The sequence below is a fragment of the Entamoeba invadens genome, assembly GCF_000330505.1.
Source record: "Entamoeba invadens IP1 unplaced genomic scaffold scaff_1105074726325, whole genome shotgun sequence".
Lineage (NCBI taxonomy): Eukaryota > Evosea > Mastigamoebida > Endamoebidae > Entamoeba > Entamoeba invadens.
Window position 1 is genome coordinate 191705 of NW_004443763.1, and position 26793 is coordinate 218497.

General features: G+C 30.7%; 8 protein-coding genes across 8 annotated transcripts; 4 read left to right on the plus strand and 4 right to left on the minus strand.

The window, feature by feature from the left end:
- Positions 1 to 13066: 13066 nt before the first annotated feature.
- Positions 13067 to 14366, minus strand: EIN_341110 (hypothetical protein; the record flags this gene model as incomplete). Its single annotated transcript, XM_004261466.1, has 2 exons — positions 13067 to 13878; positions 14162 to 14366. The coding sequence occupies 2 exons, from the start codon at positions 14364 to 14366 to the stop codon at positions 13067 to 13069; spliced, it is 1017 nt and encodes a 338-aa protein (XP_004261514.1).
- Positions 14367 to 15010: 644 nt separating this feature from the next.
- Positions 15011 to 15963, minus strand: EIN_341120 (zinc finger protein DHHC domain containing protein, putative; the record flags this gene model as incomplete). Its single annotated transcript, XM_004261467.1, has 2 exons — positions 15011 to 15467; positions 15602 to 15963. 2 exons carry the CDS (start codon positions 15961 to 15963, stop codon positions 15011 to 15013), a joined length of 819 nt encoding a protein of 272 aa, XP_004261515.1.
- Positions 15964 to 16553: 590 nt separating this feature from the next.
- EIN_341130 (hypothetical protein) lies at positions 16554 to 18077 on the minus strand (the record flags this gene model as incomplete). The annotated part of the gene is made up of 1 exon (XM_004261468.1): positions 16554 to 18077. One exon carries the CDS (start codon positions 18075 to 18077, stop codon positions 16554 to 16556), a length of 1524 nt encoding a protein of 507 aa, XP_004261516.1.
- Positions 18078 to 18644: 567 nt separating this feature from the next.
- EIN_341140 (tyrosyl-DNA phosphodiesterase, putative) lies at positions 18645 to 20034 on the minus strand (the record flags this gene model as incomplete). The annotated part of the gene is made up of 2 exons (XM_004261469.1): positions 18645 to 19874; positions 19924 to 20034. 2 exons carry the CDS (start codon positions 20032 to 20034, stop codon positions 18645 to 18647), a joined length of 1341 nt encoding a protein of 446 aa, XP_004261517.1.
- A 425-nt stretch (positions 20035 to 20459) lies between these two features.
- Positions 20460 to 21797, plus strand: EIN_341150 (hypothetical protein; the record flags this gene model as incomplete). The annotated part of the gene is made up of 1 exon (XM_004261470.1): positions 20460 to 21797. One exon carries the CDS (start codon positions 20460 to 20462, stop codon positions 21795 to 21797), a length of 1338 nt encoding a protein of 445 aa, XP_004261518.1.
- Positions 21798 to 22213: 416 nt separating this feature from the next.
- EIN_341160 (hypothetical protein) lies at positions 22214 to 23415 on the plus strand (the record flags this gene model as incomplete). Its single annotated transcript, XM_004261471.1, has 2 exons — positions 22214 to 23258; positions 23324 to 23415. The coding sequence occupies 2 exons, from the start codon at positions 22214 to 22216 to the stop codon at positions 23413 to 23415; spliced, it is 1137 nt and encodes a 378-aa protein (XP_004261519.1).
- A 281-nt stretch (positions 23416 to 23696) lies between these two features.
- EIN_341170 (beta-1,3-N-acetylglucosaminyltransferase, putative) lies at positions 23697 to 24674 on the plus strand (the record flags this gene model as incomplete). The annotated part of the gene is made up of 1 exon (XM_004261472.1): positions 23697 to 24674. The coding sequence occupies one exon, from the start codon at positions 23697 to 23699 to the stop codon at positions 24672 to 24674; it is 978 nt and encodes a 325-aa protein (XP_004261520.1).
- Positions 24675 to 24961: 287 nt separating this feature from the next.
- On the plus strand, positions 24962 to 26731 carry EIN_341180 (serine/threonine protein kinase, putative; the record flags this gene model as incomplete). The annotated part of the gene is made up of 1 exon (XM_004261473.1): positions 24962 to 26731. The coding sequence occupies one exon, from the start codon at positions 24962 to 24964 to the stop codon at positions 26729 to 26731; it is 1770 nt and encodes a 589-aa protein (XP_004261521.1).
- Between the last annotated feature and the right edge of the window lie 62 nt (positions 26732 to 26793).

Sequence of the window (26793 nt, forward strand, 5' to 3'; positions counted from 1 at the left end):
TATTCAACGACAGCGTATTATATGACTTTTATCATGTGCAGACACATAAACATCGGAATTTCATTCAAAATGAGATTCGTAATAAAGCGGGTTGTTTAAAATGAATGAAAGAACCCGAAAGAGTCGCAAAGGTAACGAGGAATTATTTGCCGGGTAGAAAACCAGTTATACACAACCACAATCAGATTCTGATTCTTTAAGCAAAAACCCAAGTTGTGAAGAGAGATCAATTGTTGTTAAATTAATCAATTAATTTTGTTTTATAATTTTTAATTTATTTTATTATTATTTAAAAATAAAACAAAATATCAATGTTTAAGTTTTTAATAATAACTATATTAAATTATTTAATAATTTTTATAATTCAATTTAAATTTTATTTGAAAATAAACTTTCTAACGTTAAAATATATCATTTTTTATTATTTAATCATAGTCCGGCAAATAGAATTTCATTTTATTTTTTACATAGAAAGTTTATAACTTGCGGCAAATGAAGCGAAAAAAATACCAATTTTTTGTTTTTTGTTTTGTTAGTTACTCAAAATGTAATTCAGAAAAATCTTGAAAAACTATTTTGGGGTTTTATTAAAACAATTGTGTTATTTTTAACATTATTTTTATTAATTATTATTTTACTATATATTTACAATTAAAAATTACTATATATTAACATGAAAAAAAACTCATATGAAATAAAAACCTCCATATAAAAAATACATTTTTTTTGTTTAAATTAATAGTATTTTTTTATTATTATAAATATTAACTAATATAATAGTTAATAGTAAATAGTAAATAGTAAATAATAATAGTAATAATAATAGTAATAATTTTAATTATATAAATATATTTATTACAATTAATAGTAATGTAAAATGATTGTTATAAACATAGTAAATTTTGTTTGATTTATTTTTTAGAATGTTATTTTTTGAATAAATAATTAATTATTTAATTATTCAAAGTCAAATAAAAAAGTCAAATATTTATATAATTATTTAATATATTGATTAATTTTTATTATTATTAAAAACTAATATATTATAACATTTTAATGTTATAATAATTTATATTATATTATTTGTTTAATTAAATTTAACCCCATAATTTTGGATTTTGATAGTGATTTTATTCAAAAGATTAAGAAAAATGTTTAATGTAATTGATTGTTCTTAAGGTGGGTTCGGTTTAACGCTTTTGTTAAGTAAAATTGATAAATATAATGATAATAAATTGTATATTGAAATAAAATGAATATAAAATTAAAATATAATTAAATTGTTAAAATTACAATTAAATTAAACTAATAAAATATAAAAAAGTTAATAAATCAATACACAATATAGATAATAATATAAATGTGATAAAAATTGTAAAGTAATAAATAATATCATTTGAATACAAATATTATAATATAATATTATATAATTTGGATAAAAATTATATTATCATTCGAACTATAATTAATGAATTTTTAATAGTTAACATATTTTTAAAATTTAATAAAGACAAATTTATGTTTTATTTTACTATTATTCAATTGTTGGTATTGGTTTTACTATTAGTTCTTAAAAGTTGATTTTTATTTTTGATAATTATAGTACTAATATTTGTTATACATATTATGATTAATTTTAATACACTTTTTTAATGGTAGTTAAAATTATAATAATTTTATTATATTTATATTATAAAAAATTGTTTTTAATTATAATAGTTTATACTATATTATTTAATATTTTTTATTTAAGTTTTAAAAATAATTTAGTATATTTATAATATTTAAATTTCAATGTGTTGGGTTTAATTATTTTTGAATGTTCATTATTAAAAACTGTTGTTATATTTAACTATTGTAATATAATATAATTTTTCATTTTTAAATAAGGTTAGATTTATTGTTTTGTTATTGAAAATGTAATGAATATAACATTTTATATTGTTGTTGTTATTCAAATGAATTTTATAAAAATATTTTTATAAAGATAATTATATTAGTTTTACTTTAAAATGTTATTTGAAAATGTGATCCTTATGCAAAATTTTTGGAAAGTTCATAATTATAGAAATTTCGGGAAAATGCATTGCCGAATTTATAACGTACGTTTTTTGAATCTGTTTGCCGGACTATGGTACCAGATAAACTTTAAATATAGACTGTAGATTTATCCACAGCTTGTATATTTTACACCATAACCTCAAATTAATTAATCAACTAAAAACATAAAAAGGTTGTTCAGGCAAACAATTTACAATCAATATATACAATCACCATCGCATTATAATTTATACGATATTGCATATTAGATTTAAAACTTTAAAACAATTGTTAAACATGACATGATACAAAAACAAATAAATTGAAAACGTTTGATTCTTTATTCAATATAACTTTTTATATATGTCGACATTTATTCAACATTAATTTTTGAATATTTTTTAAGGCTCTTTGTTTATAACAGAACAAAGATGTTTACCAAGTCCAATACATTTGTAATAACTGATTTTTCTATATGAATTTGGCAAATTTTATAATTTTAATGATCTGAACTTAACTTATTAAAAAGAACGAGACGCAAAAAACGCGTTTAAAAATAAAATTGAATTTTTGGTTATTGTTTTTGTTCAGATAAAATGTGTAAAAAATATTTTTGGTATTTTTTATACAATTGTTTTTTATATAACCAACAATTCTTTTGCAAACCCATTCGGCCGCACAAATATATATAAAAATAATTTTAATAAGTTTGTCTTGCTACTCCTATATTGTCACAGTAATAATAAAGATTTTTCTACTCATTACTAGTGTCTGAAAAAAGTGGGCGATTATATTTCAGACCTAAAGTTAAAATCGCATTATGATAGTCGTAAAAACCTGGGATTTGATCTTTTGCTGTAATGTCGACTATGTGAAAACTGCTGAAAGATGCCTTTTCACATAATAGCAAATTTATATGTAATTTATTTTTAGAATTGTTTTTTTCGTTTTTATATTTATAGAAAAAACCTTAATTTTTTTGAGTCTAGTGCATTTTGCCCAAGCAGGGTTCATCAAATTTGGATAAATGGTGAGTTATGAAACACGTTTTTTTATTGAAACTTAAATATAATAACATTTTCGATATTGGTTTTTAATAATAATGTTATATTCGTATTTATCAAACTTTTTAATAAAACTAAAACTAAAATAATAATATAAAAACAAAGTTACATAAAAGAATGCCTTTGTTGTGTCATTTTTAAAAAATTACTCTGATAATCTAACATCTGTTGTTTTTACATCCATATTGGCACTGCTTGCATAACGATAAAACGAAAACAATGATTCAACTGCAGAAGATGTTGGTATCAGGCTAACAATTAGAAAAACCAGTTTAGACAAATTGGGAAAATGTTTGTTACCAAATAATTGTAATGCATCAAGGAGGCAAAACTTGCACATATTCTCCTGTGTATTTTCAATAATAAATTTGTCAACTTCATTTTTGTGTATATCAATAAGAGCTTTCAACTCGGTAATTTCTGTATCTAAATATTTAATTGGATTTTTAAATGTTATAATACCATTTTTATAATATTTTTCTGGAAAGTTATAATATTCCAAGTGTTTGTTAAAATCTTGGTATTTGTCCAACTCAACTTTTACTGAAGATAATTTGCAAGGATCAGCCTTAAATTTAACACACGTTGAATTGCAGAATCTGACGTTAAGCTCATTGACAAATTTAAGAAGTATAGTTCGACAAGATGTAACAAAGGTGTCTGGAGCTTTGAATGACAAGAATCTATTGACTGACTCGAAAGACGAAAAACTCCATTCGTTATGTCTGTTATTTTTTCGTTGAGATTTGTAATCAAATAAATAACACGAAGATATTCTTCGTTAATTAACCCAAATTTTTGCTGCATTTTGTCACAACAATTTATGAAATTTTAAGAATATCACAAAAAAGCCCAAAAATAGAGGGTTTTCACATCGAAAAAGTATATTTTTCTTCCTAAAAATTCATAGTAATTTACATCTTTATTAAGATTTTTGTTGTTACCAATTAATTGACTTGTTTTGTACTGTTCGATTAGTATATTATTAATCTTTTTGTTAATTCCCAGTTCTTTAAAAAATACATTATAGTCTCTAAAATTGTTATCAACTTTTCCACTATCAATTCATGGTAAAACCAACGAGTATTACTCAATGTTGGTATATGTAAATGATCCTTTTCTTTCCCACGAACACCCCAATACATATTCCATTGTGTAATGGTCACATCATTACTTATAATTTTTAAAATCTCTAATAATACATTTCCATCATTTGTATTCCATAAAAATTCTTCGGCGACATTAAGACGGTGACAGAGACAATAATGTGACATAAAAGTAGTTGAGACCAAAGTGTCTGATGACTCTGTGATTACATCCCCTAAACTCTCTTTCACTTTTTTCTTTTTGCTAATCCTATTAGAGTTGCCACTCCACCTTTCCATCCTAACATTTGATTGCACCCATCACAAGTACAAAAAACACACTTTAAAAGTGGAACATTAAACGAATCAAGTGCATTAAGAACCCATTTTGAAATGTTTGCTGCAGTTGTTTTTTCAAACAATTCACCCAATACCAACTTTTTCTGTACAATCACAAAATTGTCTAGACTGAATCGACACACAAGTCCGATGATCTCCTTTCCATTTTTATGTGTTGAGTCTATTGCGATTCCATAACACACACCTCTGAAATAATTGGATGATATCCTCTTTGTCCTCTTTTCCTAACAGCGAAATCACTTTTAGATTAGTTCTATGACTAATATGAATTCGAGATGATAGTTCCAATTGACTTTTTTTCGTCCAAAAATAGATATATGAATACGTCTACTATTTCAGCAACAACATGATTCTGACTTTGAGACATCCCAACACTGTTTTTCAGTGTGCTGACAATTAAAGTAAATATCTTACTTTTGATGTTGATGACTGAAGATTGTTCTTTTATTGTTTTTGGTGTTTGATCAATAAAAATACTGACTAATTTCTTGGATATATCCAAAGCTTTCATATTTGATGACAATAATTTGGTCATTTCTCTTGTTAATTTGTTATACAACTCTTGTGTTTTTGTGATATGTAAATTTTTATTTACATCACCATTGTCGTTAAACATTTCGTCTTCTTTTTTAATAGTTTCATTTTTTTAAAGATTCTTCACATTCCATTGAATTTGTGTTGTTAATGTTTGGTCCATCCATTTTTGTTTGACATTGAGTGTTGATGACACAATCCATTCCAGATAAAACTTCGTTATTATTAAACATTGAAATGATGTTATTATTAATCATTTTTTCGATTTGTGGATTGCCCTCCTTTTCGCTTTCATCTTCTGCTTCATAATCACAATCAATTTCAGTCATTTTTTAAACTCATCAACACTTATAAATTCACATTTATCAAACGTTTGATTCACCGCAGTGCTCAAAGTATTTATTAATGTGTTTTTTTCTAAAACAAGAGTACTCTTAATAATAGTTTTTCTGGGTCGAGAATGTATCGTTTCATTTAAATAGATATCAATCGATTTCTGAGCTTCTTTAATGTAGAGTTGTTTTCTTGCTGCAAAGTCTTATTCAAACACTTTCAACTTAGGTTGACTTTAATATACACATGATTTATAATGAATTAAATTGCAATTTTTACCAAAACATCTCGAACAAAATGGACAATAATATACAACACCATGAGTAGTGTAGACCGGTACGGTTTTGTATTTGATAATGTTCTTTCTAAAGTTATTTTCTCGTCTGTTGTTTGTATCTCTTTTTTGTTTAACAGGCTTTTCCATTTACTACTTTGTGTTTTTAAGTTTTATTTTTTGTTTTTTCAAAAACCAAATCTATTCATATGTTTACTATAAAATTATGGTTTTTATTAACAACTTACGAAGGGTTTTTGTATTTTTAACATAAAATACTTGTTTGTTTTGATAAGAAAACAGAAATTTATCACAATTAAAAAACAAATTTTTTTCAATCAAATCGATCATTTTTTGATTTTTTTACTTGAAAATTGTTAACTCGCCCTTTATGGGAATAATTTAATGAACCCTGGCCCAAGAAAAAAAAATAATGATAGTCGGTTAAAATAACTGAACAACTTGAAATTTGGCTTTTGCAAACAATTTATTTTAAATACAAAAATTAATTATAATCTTTTTAAAATTATTTTTTACTAAATATATCCAATTTCTAATTTAATTAAAACTATATTTATTTTCATTATAACAGGGCTCTTAAAAACAAAGTTAAAAAGACAAGGGTTGATTTTTATTGAATAATGGTTTCAGAAAATTTAAAAAAAACTTTTTGATGGCAATTCTAATTTAATGTTTGAATAAAACAAAATTGTTTTAACTTGTCTTTTCGATTTTTTGGGGCTTTATTTTTTTAGTTGGTATTAAAAAAAATAAAAATAAAAATGGCAAAAGTTTTTCTTTGGTTTTTTATTCAATAAATGAAAAATGGATAATTTGTTGTTCTTGGTTATAACATAACAACCACATTGTAAATATAACAGTATAATTTGATACTTTGTTGTTGCTGGAAAAGGTTTTATAGTAACTTTAACACCTTCAAAATATGCTTCATGGGTTGATGTGTAATTATGATTAAAACATAAAATAATAATTATCAATTGTTTTTCTGACTTAATTAAACGGACTTTTAGTGTAATTATATTAGTTAACATTATGTCGCGTTTTAAAACAAACTTGATAATCAAACAAAATAATTTTTTATTTGATATGATAAATGTATTTGAACTAATTGTTGCATCACTATCATGTTTTCAATTATGTTTAACAGTCAACATAAAAAGTTTTTATTCAATACTTATTATTGAACAACTACAGTCAGTCTTTAAACGTTATCTGGTGACTTTTGGATAATAAAGATTGAAATATTTTGGGAAGCCGTCCCAAAAACCCATCCCAATTGTTTCGGGGTTTTTCAAGCTTTACCTAATGCCCGATTTTTAGACAATATTAAAGCTATTTTGTCCACCAGATATCGTTTGAGACAAGATAATGTTAAAAGACTGGTTCTATGTTTTATTACATATATAAAATAAAAAATAAATATTAATTACATATACTTTGGTAAATTTGTGAAAGAAAAATTCTTTGATAATAAATTTTTATATTTTTATAAAATATGTGCTAAAATTTTGATTTTTGCCGTTATTTTAGTTTTTGTGTGTTTTATGATTAACAAAGAAATTGAAGTATAACTAAAAATAATTTGGATTTGTGCTATTTATTGAAATCACAATGTAATCGAGTTCTTGAATCTTGCCATGTGGGGACGGGGGTTTGAAATTTTGAGAGCCCTGATTATAATGATCAAAAATCAAAAATGTAACTAAAAATATTTCGATTATAATTAAAAACTAGCTACCTAGACTGTTTTAAAACCCCATTTTTTAAAAATAAAATAAAAACTCAAAACACACACAATCTAACCAAATTTATAATTTTCTATTTTTGTCTATTTATTATCAAAACATCCAAAATAATATTTGTTTAAATATTTATTATAATATTAAACCTGCTTGACCTTGATCATCTAATTATTATTTTTGTTTTCAAGTTATCTTTAGTCTAAAAATTTAATGCAAGAACCAACTGAGAAAGATTTTAGTTTTATTTGGAATCATTGCAAGTTCAGAGAAATGTACTTCGATAAGGAGACTCGAGAAGATAAAACCATTAATCCATACAAAAGAGGGAAGATGTTTATATTAGAAGGAAACAATAAACACAAACTTGTTCAAAAAACTCGAAGTGACACTTTGTGGAGATTGCCATGCTTAAAGTGTGAAGAAAAAACAAAAGTCACCATTTCATTTTTTTCGGGAGTAGTGACGACTACAAATATGGCAAAACACTTGGAGATATCACATAACATAGAAAACCCTCGTGTGACACCATCACGAACAAACAATAAGGGGTGTTCGAGATCCTTTTGTTGTCCACAGAAATATCGACAAAGTGATATCCTTTTTATTGACTTACATTTTTGTACCCATTTCATTGGTAGAGTATGATGCTTTTGTTTTATTACTCGAACAGGCGTGTCCTGGGTATAAAATACCTTGTAGACAAACTGTGATCGATGAACGTCTTCCCAAATTGAGAGATCATGTCTCAGAATTGGTACAAAGTGAAATAACCAAAATCGATGGAGGGATTTGTGGAACCATTGATGGGCGGTCTTCTAGAAACCAAGATTCGTTTTTTTAGTTTTACGCTGCACTGTTCTTATGGAACTGTTGTAAGAAAATTGGTGTTAGAGTTGATGCCATTCCCAGAAGTAAACTGTAGTTCAAAAGTCTGTACCGCAGTATTTTTAAAACTTCCTAAAGTCCCGTTTTTTATTTTTTATTTTTCCTAAAAAACAAAAAAAAACAAAAAATCGAAAGTACAGACTTGATTTTGAAAAAAATACCAATACCGTTCAATTATTTTTGTTCAATATCGGGAATTTATCGGAATATAGGCCAGCCTTTTCCAAAAAAAACCGATCCCATTATTTGATTTGACCACAACTCGATACTTCACAACACAAACTCAACGTTGTTGGTCAAATCATACAACGACAAACACGTCAATAAATTTGGATGTTGTTGTTTGTGTCAATTTGTAACTGAATATCAGTTTCGTTAGTTTTTCATTTTAATTAAAAACAAACATGTGGTTTTGTTCTTTAAACAAAAGAAAATGAAATAACGAGTTTTAAAGAAAAAATAAATAAGAGCAAACAATTAATAATTTTGTGTTTTGATATTTCAGTCATTGTTGTGACAACACCATCAGTATATCGATATTACGCGATACTTTAGCGCTTGTTATTTATTTTATTATTATAAATGAAGACTCGACTTTGAAAATTTTTGGCATTAAATTTATCAGCTTTTTATAATAAAATGCACTTTTGTGATCATTCACGTGTATTTCAAAAACAAAAAACCCGTTATTGCAAATTTTATATGGAATTTTTTAATGCTTAAAAATTCTTCAAGTAAAAAAATATTTTTTGAAGACTGTTTTTCTCTTTTTTACTTGGAAAAAATAAGCGAATTTATTACAAAAAACGATTCCCAAAAATAATATACAAAATAAATGCAAAAAATCGGGACACCTCAGTACCGACTTTTGAAACCCAGTTTACATTCCAGTTCGAATATTGCCAATTAAATCAAACAAACCGTTGAAAAAATGGGTATTGGAAAGGTTCGGAAAGTTCGTTATAATATTAGACAACGCAAACGATGTCAAAGCATGTATAACTGGAGCGGGATATACACACTTTGGGTGTTGTTGCCACAAATTGGATTTGTTATTCAAAAATGCGATTGTTGAAAATACTTTAATAGCAAATTTCTTTAAAAAAATGAAACAAATAGTTTCTAAAATTAAAAATTCAAGAGCAAATTCCCATTTATTGGCTAAATTTCGAACTAACAACAAGGGGTTTGTGAAAATATTGTTAAATGATATTGAAACTAGATGGTTTAGTAAGTTGGGGATGCTTTGTTGTGTACGAGACAACTTTGAAGAAATCAATGAAGTGATGAAAAAGAACGCAAATAAAATAACGGACGACGTTTAAAGAAGACTCTTCATAACAAAATACATCGTTACTGACTACGACAAAAACCTTCTAACATTCATCATCAATATAGTCGATACTTTAAAGTCCACAAGCGATTTACTGTCTTCCGAAATGATGCCAACCATGTCGATTTTATGTGGAGCAATTCTACATTTGGAAAACTGTCTTTCTTGCCAGAAAACTGAATCACTAGGAAAAATTGAAAATGTAATGGAAACACGCGTAATTATAAGTACAACACAGGGGACCAAGTGTAGTGAAGAGTGGTGATCGAAGATGTTTCATTGGAGAATTCAACCATCACAGAAACACACATGAGAGTTGAACTGCATAAAAGGAAAAGTGAATCTATAGAATCACTCCAATTTGGAGTAAAAAATTACTTTTATGAAGGTAACTACAACATTTTGGGGTCAAAAGAAGTGATGATGGCATGTTATTTCAATCCAATGACAAAGTTGATGATATACCCAAATTTTAAAGAACTCATCGACAATGCCCATGCATCAATTGAAGAAACCGCAGAGAGAATAAAGACGGAAGAAGATAACTATCATAATGAATGTACAAATTATACATCAATTAAAAATATGAGCAACACTGAAGCCATAACAGTTCAGTCTTTTGAGGGAAGATATGCAAATATTCTTGTTCGTAAGTCCATCCAGAAAACGGCATAAATCATCCAAATGGCGGAATATGAATCTCAACCGGTCTTGGATGAGAATTCTAATATAACGCTTACTCGACATTGGAGAAGAAAGATGGTAATGTGGCCGGACTTGGCAAAGGTTGCACTACGATATACGACCCTTCTTTGCGCCAGCACTCCATCAGAAAGGTTATTCTCAAAGAGTGGGTGCTATTATCTGGACAGAAGGAATAGATTACTTCCAAAAAAACTTGAGATGTTGACCTTTATCGACTCTTTCCTGACGATGGATATCATGAGACAAATGCTTGAAACTAATGATCAATAAGAACGTTGGTATTTAAGCTGTTTATTTCTTTCAAACCAGTGAATACAATTTTTACTTTTATAATTTCAATTTATAATATTGTAATTATAATGTTTGTTATTTATAACAATAATTATAATTGATTAACTGTATTACATTATGAGATTTTTAATTAATTTTTATATTTTATAATTTTTTTAAAATTATAATATATTTATATTTGAATTATAAGACTGATAGTTAAAATATAGTTCCAGAGTCAAATACGGTCCATTTTAATGACAGAGTATTTGGTTAATTAAATATATAATATTTAATACCATTTAAAATAGTTTGCAATTGTTTAATAAATTCTTCATTTGTTATTTTATTAAACAGTTTTGCCAAATCAAACTGTTTAATCAAAAATTATTAAAATAGTTTAAGGTTTAATTTTATTTAAAACAAAAAGTTTGTTCTGTTAAACAAAACTTTTTTTCTTGTAAAAAAACAAAAAAACAGTATCAAACAATCAAACGTTTTTACATTTGAATTGTTTTCGAATAATTTTTAACAACACTATACTAAGAGTATATTTTAATCAATTCAATGTTTAACATATTTTCTGTTTTCCACGTTCCATTTCCATTTTATAATATTATATCAAAAAAATCGTCAAATTCATCATTTGTTAATCCTGTTAAATCAAAAAATTGTTGATGATGTAAGTTTTAATAACATTTTTATTGGATAATTTAAACATTTTTCATTAAAAGTGGGTTTTGTTGGGAATGTGGATTTTATTGTTATTTCTGCGTTATAATCAATTTCATTTTCACTTCGACGACTCTGTCTTGTTGGTGTGTCTCCCGCATATTATTTTTCAAATTCTTCCTCATTGACAATTAATGATCTTTGTGATGCTATTAAAGTGTTGTTACGTGATGGTTGTTTCTGAGTTTCAACCATGGTCAAAAGTGGTTGAGGATGTTCAGTTGTTTGGCATGTTGTTTTTGTACTATGAATTGTGTATCAAATTATCAGCGTCAATGTTATGAGTGTTTTGAATATTCTGGCGTTGAAATGATTGTTGTGTGTGAAATGTCTGTGGAATTAAATTGACACTCTTTTGACTTTGTGCAATGTGTGTTGGTTGGCTGTTATTTTGAAATTTAGTTAAAGACTGTTGTGTCAATTAATTACCATCACTTTGTACTGTTTGTAATATCAGTTAATTTGTTGTAATTTGTTGTATAGATACTTCCTCTGTGTATTGAGTTGATTTGATATTTCTTATTGTTTTCTTTTTATTATTTTTTGTTCCTTCCTTTATTGTTCGTTTGAGTGGTGGGTGATTTGTGTGTATATTCTCTTCTTGATTGATACAAAAAGAAAACGTGTGTAGAAAAAGTAAAGCTGTGGTTCTCATGTAAATGTAAGATTTTTTGAGTTTTATTTTAATCTCAAGTTTGTTTTTTGTGGTAAAATAAATATTTACTTTTAGCTTTTTGTTTTTTTCTCACAAAATAACCTTGGTTATTCATCATTTTTTATTTTATTTTTTATTTTTTTTAGTTATTTTAAATAATTATTTTATGATTTTAAAATAGTTTTAATATTGATTATTTTATCTTTTTTATAAGTAAATTTAGTTGTATTTAATTTATAAATATAGGTTAGCGACTTTTAATTTAAAAATATTTTTTTTTCTTTTATTTTTTTTTTAGATTTAACAAAGGCCTGTTTCGTTGACAAAAAACGGGATACTTAAAAAACTTTTTTAAAGTGTACTTTTGGGACAAAAAGCTTTCAAAAAACACAAGGCTCGGCAAAAAAAAATGTCTGCAAGGGTATACTTCAACCGCCATTCAATTTTTTAAGCTAAGACTAGTTTAATTTTATAGGTTTTTAATTATTTTATTTAAATTTTTATAAAACATTATATTTTTGAATTGTTTTGTTATTTTTGAACATCATTTCCCAAAAACGCATTTTGTATACAGATCGAGTATTTATGGGGTGCCAGAATTATTTTAAGACATGAAATGGGTTTGGCATACATTTTCATATCAATTATTATCAAGAAAAAAAAACAAATAAAAAACAAAAAATTAAAACCCGTATTTTTACATCAATCAATCCTCTAATTTTTTGGCACCCATTAAATACTCTATCTGTACCTTTTAAGTGTTAAAGAAATATCATTTAAAAAATAATGAGTTTTTTCCACCCCTTTAACAATTATTATGTTTTTTGTTTTTGAAATTGTTATATGGGCTAGTGCAGGTGTGGTGCATGTCTTTACAAACATCAAAACAAGAGACTTTTGTAAACCCTGTTTTTTGAATCAAATCGAGGAAAAGGAAAAAAAATAAACTATACAAAAAACCATAATCATATTATCATTTTACCATTAAATTATCAACAGGAATTTTTTTCTGAAACGGTTTTTTTCCACCCCTTTAGTCGTAATTGACAGGGAAATACTCCTTGCCTATTTTTTCATAAATTGGTGTTGCAAAAAGTTTTTGTCTTAAAGTGTTTTGTGCCTCCATAGCTTTTTCCATTTCTCTATTATGTGCGAGTGAATAATCAAAATTTTCTCTAAACAATTCGCCGACCACATTCCATCCATCTTTTTTCTCTTTGCTATCATAACACACTCGAATAAGTGCTTTTCCGGAAACAATTGAGTTTCCATCATCTCCGCCTTTCAAATAGAACCACGTCTCTATATTCCTCCCAAACTTCAGATGTGTCAAATCAAACTCCACGCATCCAAGAAACACGTCACTTATTAAAAATCTTTTATGATAAAAGTAAACAACAACATTCTTTCTTTTGAGGTGTAATGGAATAACAAAACGAGCATTCTCGTAGACTTGGTCGACGTTTTTGACTTCCTTTGACTTCACCAATTTCCCACTTTCATTAACAACTGCGCAATAGACAGTCGACGGCGTTTCAAAGTCTTTCACACACAATCCAACAGACTTGACAACTTCGACTGTTAAAATTGGACTCGCGCAACCACTTAGAGCTGCTTGTGTGACTTCCAAGCTCTCTTCTTCTTCTAAGTCCCAATTTGCTTTCTTGTTGATATAATCTACTATATATCGTTTACCTCGATATACCCCAAACACACAGCCACTTGGCAATGTCTCGGACTCTAGAAGTGGATATTTGATATAAACGTTCTGTTTGTTGGTATCCAAAACGACTCGATTGATGTGGTACAACAACACTTCTTTATGTCCGTTTAAGTCTATCACCACTTTCTCTAAGCCACCATCACAAAAAATTCCGAGGAGGTTCGGGGAAGTTATATTTTTCGTCTACAAAATGAATTGGACTTTTCTTTTGATGGTTTTCAATTTGTGCCTCGTCAGGGATATTAGATAATATATTAATACTATAAAGGCTTTCTATATTGTCTTTCGTCTTCTTTTGAGTATTTTGTACCATTCTAATTACTATGAAATACGTCACATTCATATCCATTCTATTTAAACTGGGTGGGAGAGTAATATCTTGATGAAAAATTATTTCATTCTCACTTATTCGTTGTGCGCCACTGATTTCTACTGTTTGAATAACATTTCTGTAATAAAGGTAATATGTGTTATACATTTGTATTAACGAAACTGTGTAATCTTGATTCTCTTGTGAACTTCTTGACTCGATTTTTATATGAAAAGTAATGTCTTCCCCTATATGATATTCCTTTTTTGGCATTAGAAGAGTCACCACGGACTTCCCCATTATAAAAGAATTCTGAATTTCTGTAAATAAGATCTTTTAATAACTGGCAAATTAAATACGACTGGAAAAAGCGTAAGATCACCTTTAAAAAATTTCTTCTTATCAACAAAGAAAGGTGTAACTCCATAACAAAAATCAATTTTTGGATCTTCTTCATTATACAAAGACGACGGTGGAATGTCGAGGGGGACTTTAAATGAAAAAGGAAATGTGTAAACCCCAGGAGTGTACTCTTTTTCAAGTCGACTCTTTGCACCAATTAATTCTATACAATCTATAGTTTTAGTATTAATATCAGTCAACCCTAGCAATAAGTAATCGGGTGGGATTATACCTGTGGAAGCCGGATATGGTTGTATTATCGTTTTATTATTTGCTATCATTTTTAAAGCCGTGTATCTCATTGATATTTCAAGGAACCCATAACTTAGTGTTATTGGAGAGACAGTTTTAAGAACAACATAGCCTATAATGGTCTCATTAAATTGGCCAGATTAAGTAATAACAGCACTCAATTGCATTATTGAAATTTAATTTATAATTATTAGTTTTATTATTAATAAAAGAATGATGTATAGTATGAGACACAATGAAACTATATATATAGTAACGAAACTAAACAAAAATCTATTGTGCAATCGCCTTTACTCGTTTTGTTCCTCGTCGATTTGGACGTACTCGGTGTTTTTAGTCCAGTGCATACCGTCTCCCTCTGTTGAGAAAATTGGGACAATAGCCTTCAAGAAATTCTTTCCAAAAAACATTTTAATGTTGTTGGCGGTTCCCAAGTCGTATTGATTTGCCTGCCTGGATGCCTGAGTACTACAGATATAGAATGAATCTCTGTCTATCGTAGTAGTGTTTGTTAAGACGATTGGTACTTGCACGCAGAGCATCGACCCCGACGAGAAGATGAAAATGGTCCCGACGAAAAATTGGAAGATGTCTGGGACACTTCTGAGGTCGAAGGAGTTATTTCTGACGAAGAAATTGATAGCAAAAGAAGCCGAGAAAATCATGACGATGAGACTTGTGATGAATGCGTACACCAAAAAGAGGACAAAGAACTTGTGATTTCTATACCCGACACAGGTCCCCAGCCTACGTATCAATCAGTTACTAGAAACGTGACTTTTATAGTAAAAGTACTATAAATCATTTACTATGACTTTAATAGTAAAAGTACTATAAAACAATTACTATGAAGTTAATAGTAAAAGTACTATAAAACAAACCATGGGCAGTGATGGTCCATTTTTAAGACACAAGCCTTACACTGACTGCAATGATGAGTCCTCTCCGGCTTGTTGTGATGACACCTCTTGCACTTCCTAAACCCTTGTTGTGTGTCAATGTCATTTGGCAACCAGACGTCTGTGAAGACTGTTCTGTAATAGGACCATATTGTGAGACTGATTGGTGGAATATAGCACAAGATATAGAAGACCATTGCTACGTACATTGTGTCAATCCCCAAGAAAACATTCTGAGCTACAAAAAGGGAGAGCGTGAGTGCAAAGATAAAAGTCAGTATTGTCACCGCTATCACTTTGTATCGAACATATTCGGTATGATGAGGAACAAAGTCGCTCCCCATTCTTCTTCCTTTTTTCCTTTACTTAGTGTTTTCATATTTCTTATTTTTCATTTTTCCTTCTTAAAATAGAATAGTGTGCATCAGTAATGACTCTAATTAAAATATAATTATGTTCTAGTTTATTTGTCAGTTGGTATTACTTAATGGTAAATTACTATTCATTATATAATAGAGGTAATTAGAAAAAAAATCAAAAATCAATTTAGATTAATAATATATATATTAAATTATAATACAATATTTAGTTGAAAACAACTGGGTTTAATTAATAATAAATTTATATTAAAACAATTAATACGGTTTTTTTTTATTATAATAAATAAAATTAAAACCATTTTTAATTAAAAAAATTTGTATTATATTTTTATTATAAAATTATCAAAATATTTTTAATGAAAAATTATTTATTATAAATCAATTATAATTTAACTCTTTTGATAATTCAAAAAAAAAAATAAACTAAAATAGAATAGTTAAACTTACTTATTTTAAACTAAAACAGCACAAACAACAAAATGATAAAACAATAACTATACAACTCTAATAAAATATATTTGAAATACCGAACTATTAACAAATAGAAAAATGAATTAGACCAAGAAAGGGATTAAATCGACCAAAAAGATGCTTTCAAAAGACGGGTCTTCATCGAAGAGTCTGAGAGTGACGTCCTTATGAATAACAGGGAATTCCTTTTGGACAAAAATTTTTGAAGTGATTGTATCTTCAATTTCGTCGAACTTTCTATTTTTATCGAACATTAAAATTTCATTTGGTGTTTGATGGTCGAAGAGCCCCATCCAAATCTTTGAACTCTGTTTTGGGTAAATAACTAATTCGGACGTTTTCACATGATCTTTAACCCCCAATATAAAGTCCTTTTCATTCATCAAAATGCGTTCATCCATATCAATAAAGAAACTGTCTTGTAATGTCAACGTGGCTTGATAATATGACATCTTCCCTTTCCACCCACGTTTCGTCGTTATTTGATCCAAAGTCAGAACTTCCGCCTCTTTCAACTTCCTTAGCGAGAAGAATGAGAGGGGGTTACACAGCGGAACTTTCGCCATCACAAACGAGTACTTCACTTTCTTCCCAAGAACTGAAAAATACTCGTCGTCACGGGTGACCGTCACTAAGAACTTTTTATTAAAGCCTTCCTCACTCGATATGTATAAAACACAATTCTTGTCTCGAGACATCACAGTAAAGTCAACAGTGTTGTTCTCATTATATTTAATCCCAAAATACGCCCCTTCTATTCCAACACTTTTTAAGGAGCGCACAATCTCTTTCTCTTTGTGATGAATGTAAAACTCATTCTCATCTTCTTCGGCAATCTCGGCTTCAATTTTTTCGTCTTTCGTTTTTTCTTCGTCAGTTTTTTCGGATTTCTCAGGTTTCTCTTTTTTTTCCACTTTCTCCGCCTTTTCGATCTTTTCAATCTTGGCAATCTTGTCACCTTTCATTTTGTGATTGTCGGAATGATCTTGCAGAAGAGGGCCTTTCATGGGCTTCATTGTAGTGCGGTTTTTAGGTCGATCAATGATCCCCGCAAACTTCTTAGTGTCTTCTTCGACTGTTTTGACGACATAGTCGAAGGTTAAGATCTTCCCGAAGGAGAAGTAGATTTCCGTGGGTTGTTGGTTGTCGACGCGTTGCTCCAGATACTCCTCTTGCAAGTCTAAAGGGACTGGAAAGTTAATAAAACCGGACGCCAAGTCGACGACATTCACCTTTTTGTCACCAATGAAATCATTTGCGCTGACTCGGTCCCAATCGAACAACTCGATAGTGATATCTCCGGTGGCTAAGTGGTGTAAAAGGAAGCGGGAGTCCCAGACGGGGTTATAAGTATTGAGAATGGCTTTAGTTTGACAAGACCTTTGTCTTGTGCTCATTACATAAGTCTTCTTTTGGTCCTCTTCATCTGAGAGTTCACCGCCATTCTTTTTGCATTTTTGACTCACAGAAAATGAAAGGACAACAAACCCATCAATACGCTGAGCTACATCAGCTTTGGGTAGATTACGTCCCTTCTCTACTACAATGTCAAAGATGTAATCACCGGCTTGTGGTGATGAGTCACTCAGTTGATGATCAAGAGACATGTTTCCTCTTGAGCTTTTTGAGTTTCTTTTTTCATCGTGGCAGATTGAGAAAAAACAGTACCATCAAAATCGGTGTTTTGCTTGATCTAATTGTTTGAAATTGTTCAAAATGTCCAACAAATTAAGCTGTTTAATTGAACAATTTTCTTTGTATAAAAATAACTAAGTAAGATGTTTTAAACTATATTTAATTATTAAAATATTAGTATAAAAACTTATTTTAACTTTAAAATGATCACTGAAAAATTATAAATGAGATGAATGAAAATTCCCTTTTTTAGATGAAAACACATAAAACTATTGCTGGGTTTGTTGGACATATTGTTGGTCCTCTGGTGGGTAATAATAGTCCGTCACATATTTGATGTTTGCGTCCAAATCGTCCATTCGTTTTGTGATATCGTCGATCTCGCTTTGTATCTCATCAACTGTTTCTTGATTCTTCGTTAAACGTGTTGTAATCTCTGCAGACATTTTTTTCAAATTTAAAGTTCCAAAACATTTTATTAAGTTCGTAAAGAACAAAATGTGAAATAATTATATTTAAACTATAGATTATAGTAACACTTACACAGCAACTAAATTGCCATCCTTCATTATATATCCCTCCGAGTCCATAACACTATGGTCAACATCAACTATCCACGGCCTGTCATCCGGGCCATACGCCTTCAGATCGTTTGAGTCAAATGGAATTTTGAATCTATTCACATCAAAATTTTCAACAAAGAGAAGTCCCATTTCAAAATTTGAAATATCAATTCCGTAACTCATCGGCTTACCCCACGCTGCCGCACTCATATTTGCGGAAGTCAGAACACCACACCTAAACGTATCGCCAACCTTTACTAAGTATGTCTTGATGTGGGGCTGGATATAGTGCCGTGGGAAGCGCGGCTCATACCTATACAGCGCAACACCAGACTTTACATTCTGCTGTGTGAGGAATAAGGATTGACCACCAGCGTAGCCCGTTGCTGAGACGCGCACAAAGTCCTCTGTCGGCCAGAGTGTCTTGAGTTGGATGTGGTGCACATTTGGCACAAAACTTGATTTAAATTTCTCTGTAAAATTTGAGCTTAAATACCCCAGAGAGGAAGATTGTGAAATGATGACTGCTTGTTCTGCACATTCAATCTCGGGAGATTTGAGACCTTTTTGAGAGGTTGAGGTTTTTTGAGATTGTTTTGTCGGAACAACAGGATTTATAAGGGCAGAAGTTTTGTGCTCTTCTTGTGTTTTTTGGTCTTTCTGGGAACCAAAAGAAAAACTTTTCAAAAGAGAAGAAAGTTGACCAAGACCAACCTCCGAGGCCATGTCACCATGAAACTTTCCTGGGACTGAAAGAAGAAGCCAAGCGTCGATGGTGGAGAAGTCAAAGTCATCTAAATAGCCGATGTCAGTGTTGATTGAGTTGAGATAGTACCTCATGGTTGTAAGAAAGTGCTCGCCAATGTCATTCATCTTCGAAAAAGAGTTGCTTTTTGGCTTGAAGTCTCGAACATATATTCCATTCGTCTTTATTTCGTAATCTTGTTCGAGAAGATTGCCAGTGGACAGCACAAACCGCAACCCACCTTCATATAGCATAACCATAATTTTGACGTGATGACACCCGCGAAAGGGTGATACCTTTATACACTGGAAATCCAAGTTGTGAATCAGTCTTTCCTCGTCTTCACTCAGACTGCCGTCGTGGACAAATTGTACTTGAACGGTTTTTAAAATGGGCACTTCTCTCAGAAGCCAGCCAATATCAAACACAAAAGTTGTCAAGAAACATGCATACAACTCTCCCTTCAAATCAGATTCTAGATTAATAATTCGCGTCACGTATACAACAAACTGGCGTGTTAAAAAGCTCCTTTAATGTAATAGTGTCCTTTTCCTTTCTCATCTGGTCCGAGAGCGAGAGATGGTTAAAATAAAAATATGGTTTAACTCCCAATCCATTCATTCGATATTCCAGATTTATCTTTTTGAACATTTCTAAAAAAACAATTTAGCATTTTAATTAAACACTAAGTATAATAATTATATTAATAATTATATTAATAATTATATTAATAATATAAATAATAGAGTTTTTTTATTTCTTATTTTTTCTATACTTCATTTATTTTACTTTATATATAGTTTCGTTTATTAATTCAATAGTTAATTAAACGAATTATTAAACTACTTATTATATTAATTACAAAAACTATATATTTTCAATTATTGTTATTGCCGGAATAATATTAACACCTGTCATTAGAATTCCCTAAGATATAAGTATAATTAAAAATAAATGAAAAACATTGCGAAATGCTTTGATTTAAAAATAAAATCACAATTATAAAAGAATTGGTGTGGACTTTAAATCCAAACGAATTTCATAAAATGAGCAAATTAGACGGTTATCATATGATGGTAGTCTCACAACACTTTTTAACAGTCAAGGACTTCATTTCACTTGAGTTTGTGTGTAAAAAGTTTGAAGGTAATTTGCAGAAGTTCCATTACAACCCGGTCCCTGTCGACACCAAGACTTTAAAGTTCTTTTCCCACATCGAGACATTAAACATTTGTAGTCCTAAAGAGGAGACTTTTGGAAATGTCATTTTTGATATTGAACCCCCACTCAATACGTGTTTATCTGATCGAGTGGACTTCTTCCAAATTTGTGTGTGGTGTGAGGTGAGTTATGCCCTTTCTAACTTCCACCAATCTAATAATTCAAATGTTATTTTTAGAAATGTTAGTTATACGAATACAGACAGACGGAAATATGGGACGATCATACCAAATGTCGTCAAAAGAGTTGGAGTTGCGTGTTTTAGTGAATCTGATATAATTACTATACAAATTCCTAAGAGGGTAACTGCCATTGAGGAATTCGCTTTTTATTCGTGTCAGAATTTAACGGCAATTACACTTCCAAATAATTTACAACATATTGGGGCACATGTGTTCCACGGGTGTTGTAGTCTTGAATCGATCAGTCTCCCCCTTTCTGTGTCTCGAATTAACGACAACTGTTTTTCTAATTGTTGCAAATTGAAGTGCATATGTCTCCCTCAGCAAATTTCTAATTTAGCGAGTTGTGTGTTCATTTATTGCACGTCTTTGCAGAGCGTCACATTTCCTTCTAAAATTGGGTTCATTGGAAATTGCTGTTTTAAGTTTTGTGAAGCTCTTAAGAACGTCGAAATAGCCGAGTGCTTACTGAGAGTGGGTGATAGTGCATTTTATGGGTGTTATTCTTTGACAGCCGTTACCATTGGAAGTGTCAAAGAAATCGGGAAGATGTGTTTTAACAAATGTCATTCCCTTGTTAATATAACTCTCCCAAGTAGTCTGTCTTTACTTGGAAATGGATGTTTTAGGGAATGTACTTCATTGAGAACAATCACACTTCCTCTTTGTTTAAAAGAAGTTCCAAATTGTTGTTTCTATTTTTGTGAAAAATTAGAGTCCGTTCTGATTCCAGAATTCGTAAGTCGACTTGGGGAAAGTGCCTTTAATAATTGTACAAGTCTAAGTACATGTATTATACCAAACAGTATTATTAATATACAAAGCTATTGTTTTAGTGGGTGTAGTTCTCTTGTTCTTGATATCCCCAGTACTCTAACTTCTTGTGGAGATAACTGTTTTGAACAGTGCAAGAGTGTGACTTACAAAGGAAAAAAAGGTTCTCGTATAAATAAATGCGACATTTGTTATTGTTATTTATAAAATTAATTTAAATAAATTGTTTCATGGTTTTAATTATTTTTATAGTTAATTTATTATATTATTATAATTAATTTTTAAATATTATTTACTAATGAAATATATAACTATTATTTTAAGATACTATTATATAGTAAAAATATAATTAATTTTACTTAAGTTGTAATTGTTAATAAAAATATTAATTCACTATTAAATTCTATTTAATAAATGTTGTCCTTTTTGAAAAAAGGAAAATATTTTAAAACACGCAGAAAAAAACGAATGATCGAAATCCTTTTTTTCAATCCTTCAAATAACCCTTAAAAAGATTTGCCAATCATAAACAACTATAACCACAATAATAAAATTAACTATAATAAAATAATTAGAATGGAAGAATAAAAATGGCGGAACGAAGAAAGTAGAGGTGTTGAAACATGTCATGTTATTGTCCTCCCGTCAACGGAGCCGAAGCGATTAGTTTTTTTCAAGATTACACACACAATTGTTTTTATGACGGGGTTGATGTTTTTTCATATATATGTGGATTGATCAACATAATGTTTTGGATGTTTGCGCAATTTCCGCAAATCTATCAAACGTTCAAATCTAAAAAACCCGAAAGTTTGTCAATCACGTTTTTAGTGATGTGGCTTGGGGGAGATTTAACAAATTTGATAGGTTGTATATTTACTAATCAAACTCAAGTCCAATTACTTACATCAATCTATTTTGTATTAATAGATATAGTTATGTTATCTCAATATGCTTGGTACCTTCTCATCTGTCGCAAGAAATATTCCAAAGACAAATATCTGAATTTATCTGACCCTCCTTCTCCCACTCGTTTTAATAGTAATTCTAATAGTTCTTCTAATACAATGAAGAAAGACGATGAAATCGATGGTTTTGACCAAAATAACAAAAATTCACCAGAAATTCAAATTGAAAACGTCGAAACTCAAAACGACACTTACGCAAACAACACCAATTTCTTAATTGTCGTTTTAATTGTCACTGTATCGGTATTTGGCCAAGATATTTTATCGGAAAACAATTCAACAAATTCAAGCAATAATTTACCGATATGTGGGGTGAAGGATTCGGGACTGACCGAGCGAATTATTGGGGATGTAAGTGCGTGGGTGTCGGGACTGTTATACTTCTTCGGTCGATTTCCACAGGCTGTGCATATCTATAGAAAGAAGGATGTGGAGGGGTTATCTATATTGCTATTTTTAATGTCGACCATCGCTAATGTGTTTTACTCAATATCGATATTTACAAGTGGCATTGATTTGGGAGATCCAACTTTTTATGAGGCACAGGCCGCTTATGTTGTCGGGTCGTGTTTTGTTATACCTCTTTCCGTCGTCATCATATCACAAATCATTTACTATAGATATGTCAAAAATTGGATCAAACAACGAAAAAGAGAAAACAAAATGGAAAAGATTGAATCTAAACCACTTCTTGGTGATTGTTTGGTTTATTTCTAATTTAATAAGGTTCTATTGGGAAATAATTGAAACAATGTACTATATCAGGTGATTATATTTATAGCTTATTAGAATACAAATTATTTTTTGGTGAAACTGTTTTAATCTGTATCAAACTTAAGCCATTAATACTAAATTAATGGTTTAATTTTTGATATAAATTAAAAATTAAATAAATAAAAATTATCAATTTGGAAATAATAAATTGTGTATTATTAAAATTTCATAAATATATCATTAAAAATAATACGATAAATGATGAGATAGTCTACGTTTTGTTTTAATCAAAAAAATGAAATACTACCAACAATTGAGTATGGAAACTATAAAAAATAATATATCATTTTAAAGAAGATTGCTTTTGTGGAACGGAAAGTGAGGAGAGAGAATAAAAGGCGTGAAATTTTGAACAGAAACAACAATGTTCGTCTTGCTGTCTCTACTAATAGCGAGCGTTTACAGTCTTTACTTCGACGAGACGGACAGAATGTATGTGAAATCGTTCTATGGGAAGAACTTCTCGGTTGATGAAAGCTATCCAATCATGACTAAAGATTCCTTTTACGCAAAGGTCAACTGGAAGTACCCACAGCCAGAACACAATGCTTCACAAGTCTATCCAGACAAGATATGGATGGCACTGATACACACCGTACCATCGAAGATGGACCATGTCAACAAGACACGTGAAACGTGGTGTAAAAAGGATCATCAAAAGAAATTTGGGTACAAGTGTGCCTTCATCATGGTCAAGTCCACTGTGGAGCAGAGCGGGAAGATGGACGAAATAATACGACAAAATAACACTTTTGGAGACATCTACTTCATTGACATGCCCGAACTGAAAGAGAGTTGGTTTACATTACAACTCAAGAACATAAACGCTTATTTGATGGCGTTGGATGTCTTCAAAGGTTACAACTTCTACACCCGAATTGATGATCAAGTTATGGTAACACCGGACTTATTGTCAGATTTCTTGATGTCGATTGAACCAAAAAGAACGTCGATTGGAGTGTTCTTGAATCATTCTCCATTCAGAGATCCCAAGCACAAGTACTTCGACAGACTTGCTGTGAATATCCCAAAGTACTTCTACTTCCCACTTGGCTTCTTCTCTATGTTCTCAAGAGACATAGTTGAGTTTATGGGAACTTGGGAACATTACCACTGCTTTGCGCCGTCGTCTTTGGAGGACCCCGGCTTCGGGCATTGGCTTTACAAATTTGCTATTGAAAGTAAGAAAAAAGTCAGACTTTACACACCAGAGAAATTTGGGGGGAACATGTATTGGGATTGGCAGGTTTATGGAGACTACATGGTTTTCCACGATTTGAAGACCAAGCTGAACGTCTCTATGATTTATCAAAGAAGATTGGATGAAGGGCATTTCAACTAAGCAAACAATCCAACCAATGTACTTTGAATTGAGTGATATGTAATAACCAACACATAACAAATTTTTATACTATATTTATTTTAATCATAACTTATTTATTGTATTGTAATTTTATAGTTACGAGAATTATATTTTCTTGAAATTAAAGAACTTTTACATTATAGTAATACGAATTATACAAAACCATATCCATGTTTTGAAAACCTTTTCAAAACCATTAACAAACTATAATTTAACCAATAATTATACTAATCTCACGACGAACACGAAACTTCAAAAATACCTGAATGAAGCCGCAGCCACGCGTCTTAGACTACGAGTCACTTCGGAAGATAGAGCAGCTGGAGACGACGCCCCCGAGTCAAAGGAAAGTGCTGAATCAGTTGTACTTTGATGTAGCCGTCGGTCAAAACAAGCGGATTGAATATCGCCTTCTATGGTTTCGTTTTGACATTCGGAAGTTATATCTTCTTCGGCATGGTGAGCCATTAGAGGAGCTTTTGTACTCATCGTTTTCGTATGTGACTTTAGAGGAGGGGCGGATTAAATTAGTGACGACGGATTTAGTCGAGAATTCGAAGGTGTATACGATCCACACGCAGAGCCCGCACGACACGGTGCAGATCTTCACGATTCTTCGAGCGATCTCGACGGTTCCGACGACGCAATTTTACGAGGAGGATTATTTCCAAGATTATGTGAATAAGAAGACGTCGGTGTTATGTAAGAAGCGAGGGATGAATGCGTGGTCGCGGCGGGAGATGATCATCTTCAATGGGTTGTTTGTATTGTATAACGAGACATCTAACATTCCAATAACGATGTGTCCGATGTATGAGAAAGTAGTGTTGATCTGTCACCCGCGTGCTATTTTAGAGATCACGACGTTAATCCGGCGCATTTTATTACACTTTGAGTCTGATGCGGCGATGACTGAGACTTATAATGTTTTAATGACTTGTTTACAATATGAGCGGCATCCTGCGGTGTATAGTGTGAAAGATTTCTTTTCAGGGAAACTCGCTGATTTACAGCAAGGGTGTCGGGATGTATGTGTGAAGAATCAGTTATACCCCGAAGAGTGCAGTGACAAATTTGCAGTTCTCTGTGAGATCCTTCGTGCCGTTTTAAAGAAGAAAGTTGTGACACAAGGCACACAAAAAGCAGTGAAAAAAGAAGAAGAGGAATTAACACGTCGAGCTGCACCGCCACCACAGCAGTCGATGCCTGAAGATGATTTAACTCAATATTGTGAGCGCCGGGACCCCAAATTATTATTCAAAAGTTTCACATCAATTGGCAAAGGTGGCTTTGGTGAAGTCTTTCGTGCTTATTCCATCAAGACCAACACTCCCATCGCTCTCAAAGTTTTAAAACATTCCGTCGACGAGCGGTACGCTAAAATCGGCAGTGAAGTCGCTCGCATGAAACTCTGGAACCATCAAAATCTCATTAAGACCTCCGGCTGTTGGATGTTTGAGCACAAAGTGTACATTGGGATGGAATATTGTTCCACAGGCACCTTAAAATCGATGATCAAGCCCCGCGGAAATTGTCTAGGGTTTCCTGATATCGCGTACATTTTATTGTCAACCCTCAGCGGGTTGGACTACATCCACAAGAGCGGATTCATCCACCGCGACATTAAAACGGCAAACATCTTGATGGACGACCGCTTTTGTATTAAAATCATCGACTTTGGATTGGTCGTGAGGAAGAGTTCGATGCCACAGAATCGCGCGGGGAGTAAGTCGTATATGGCGCCGGAAGTTATTAAACAACAACCATATGACGAGAAGGTAGACGTGTGGAGCGTCGGGTGTGTTGCTCAAGAACTGATGGAGTCACAACCACCTTATAAGGAACACGGCGTCATTAAAGGTATGTTCAAAACAGCAGCTTTCGGAGCTCAGTATTTGAGAGACGAAACTAAGGCCCCAGTAGACTTCGTGGACTTCGTAGACTTGTGTTTCGAGTATGACGCTAAAAATAGACCATCGTGTGAGAGTCTGTCTCGAGTTTGTTCTTATCGTTTTTTTATAATAATTTTACTATAATTTTACTATATGTATATATACTAGAAATATCATATTATAAATAGTATATATGTCAGTAACAA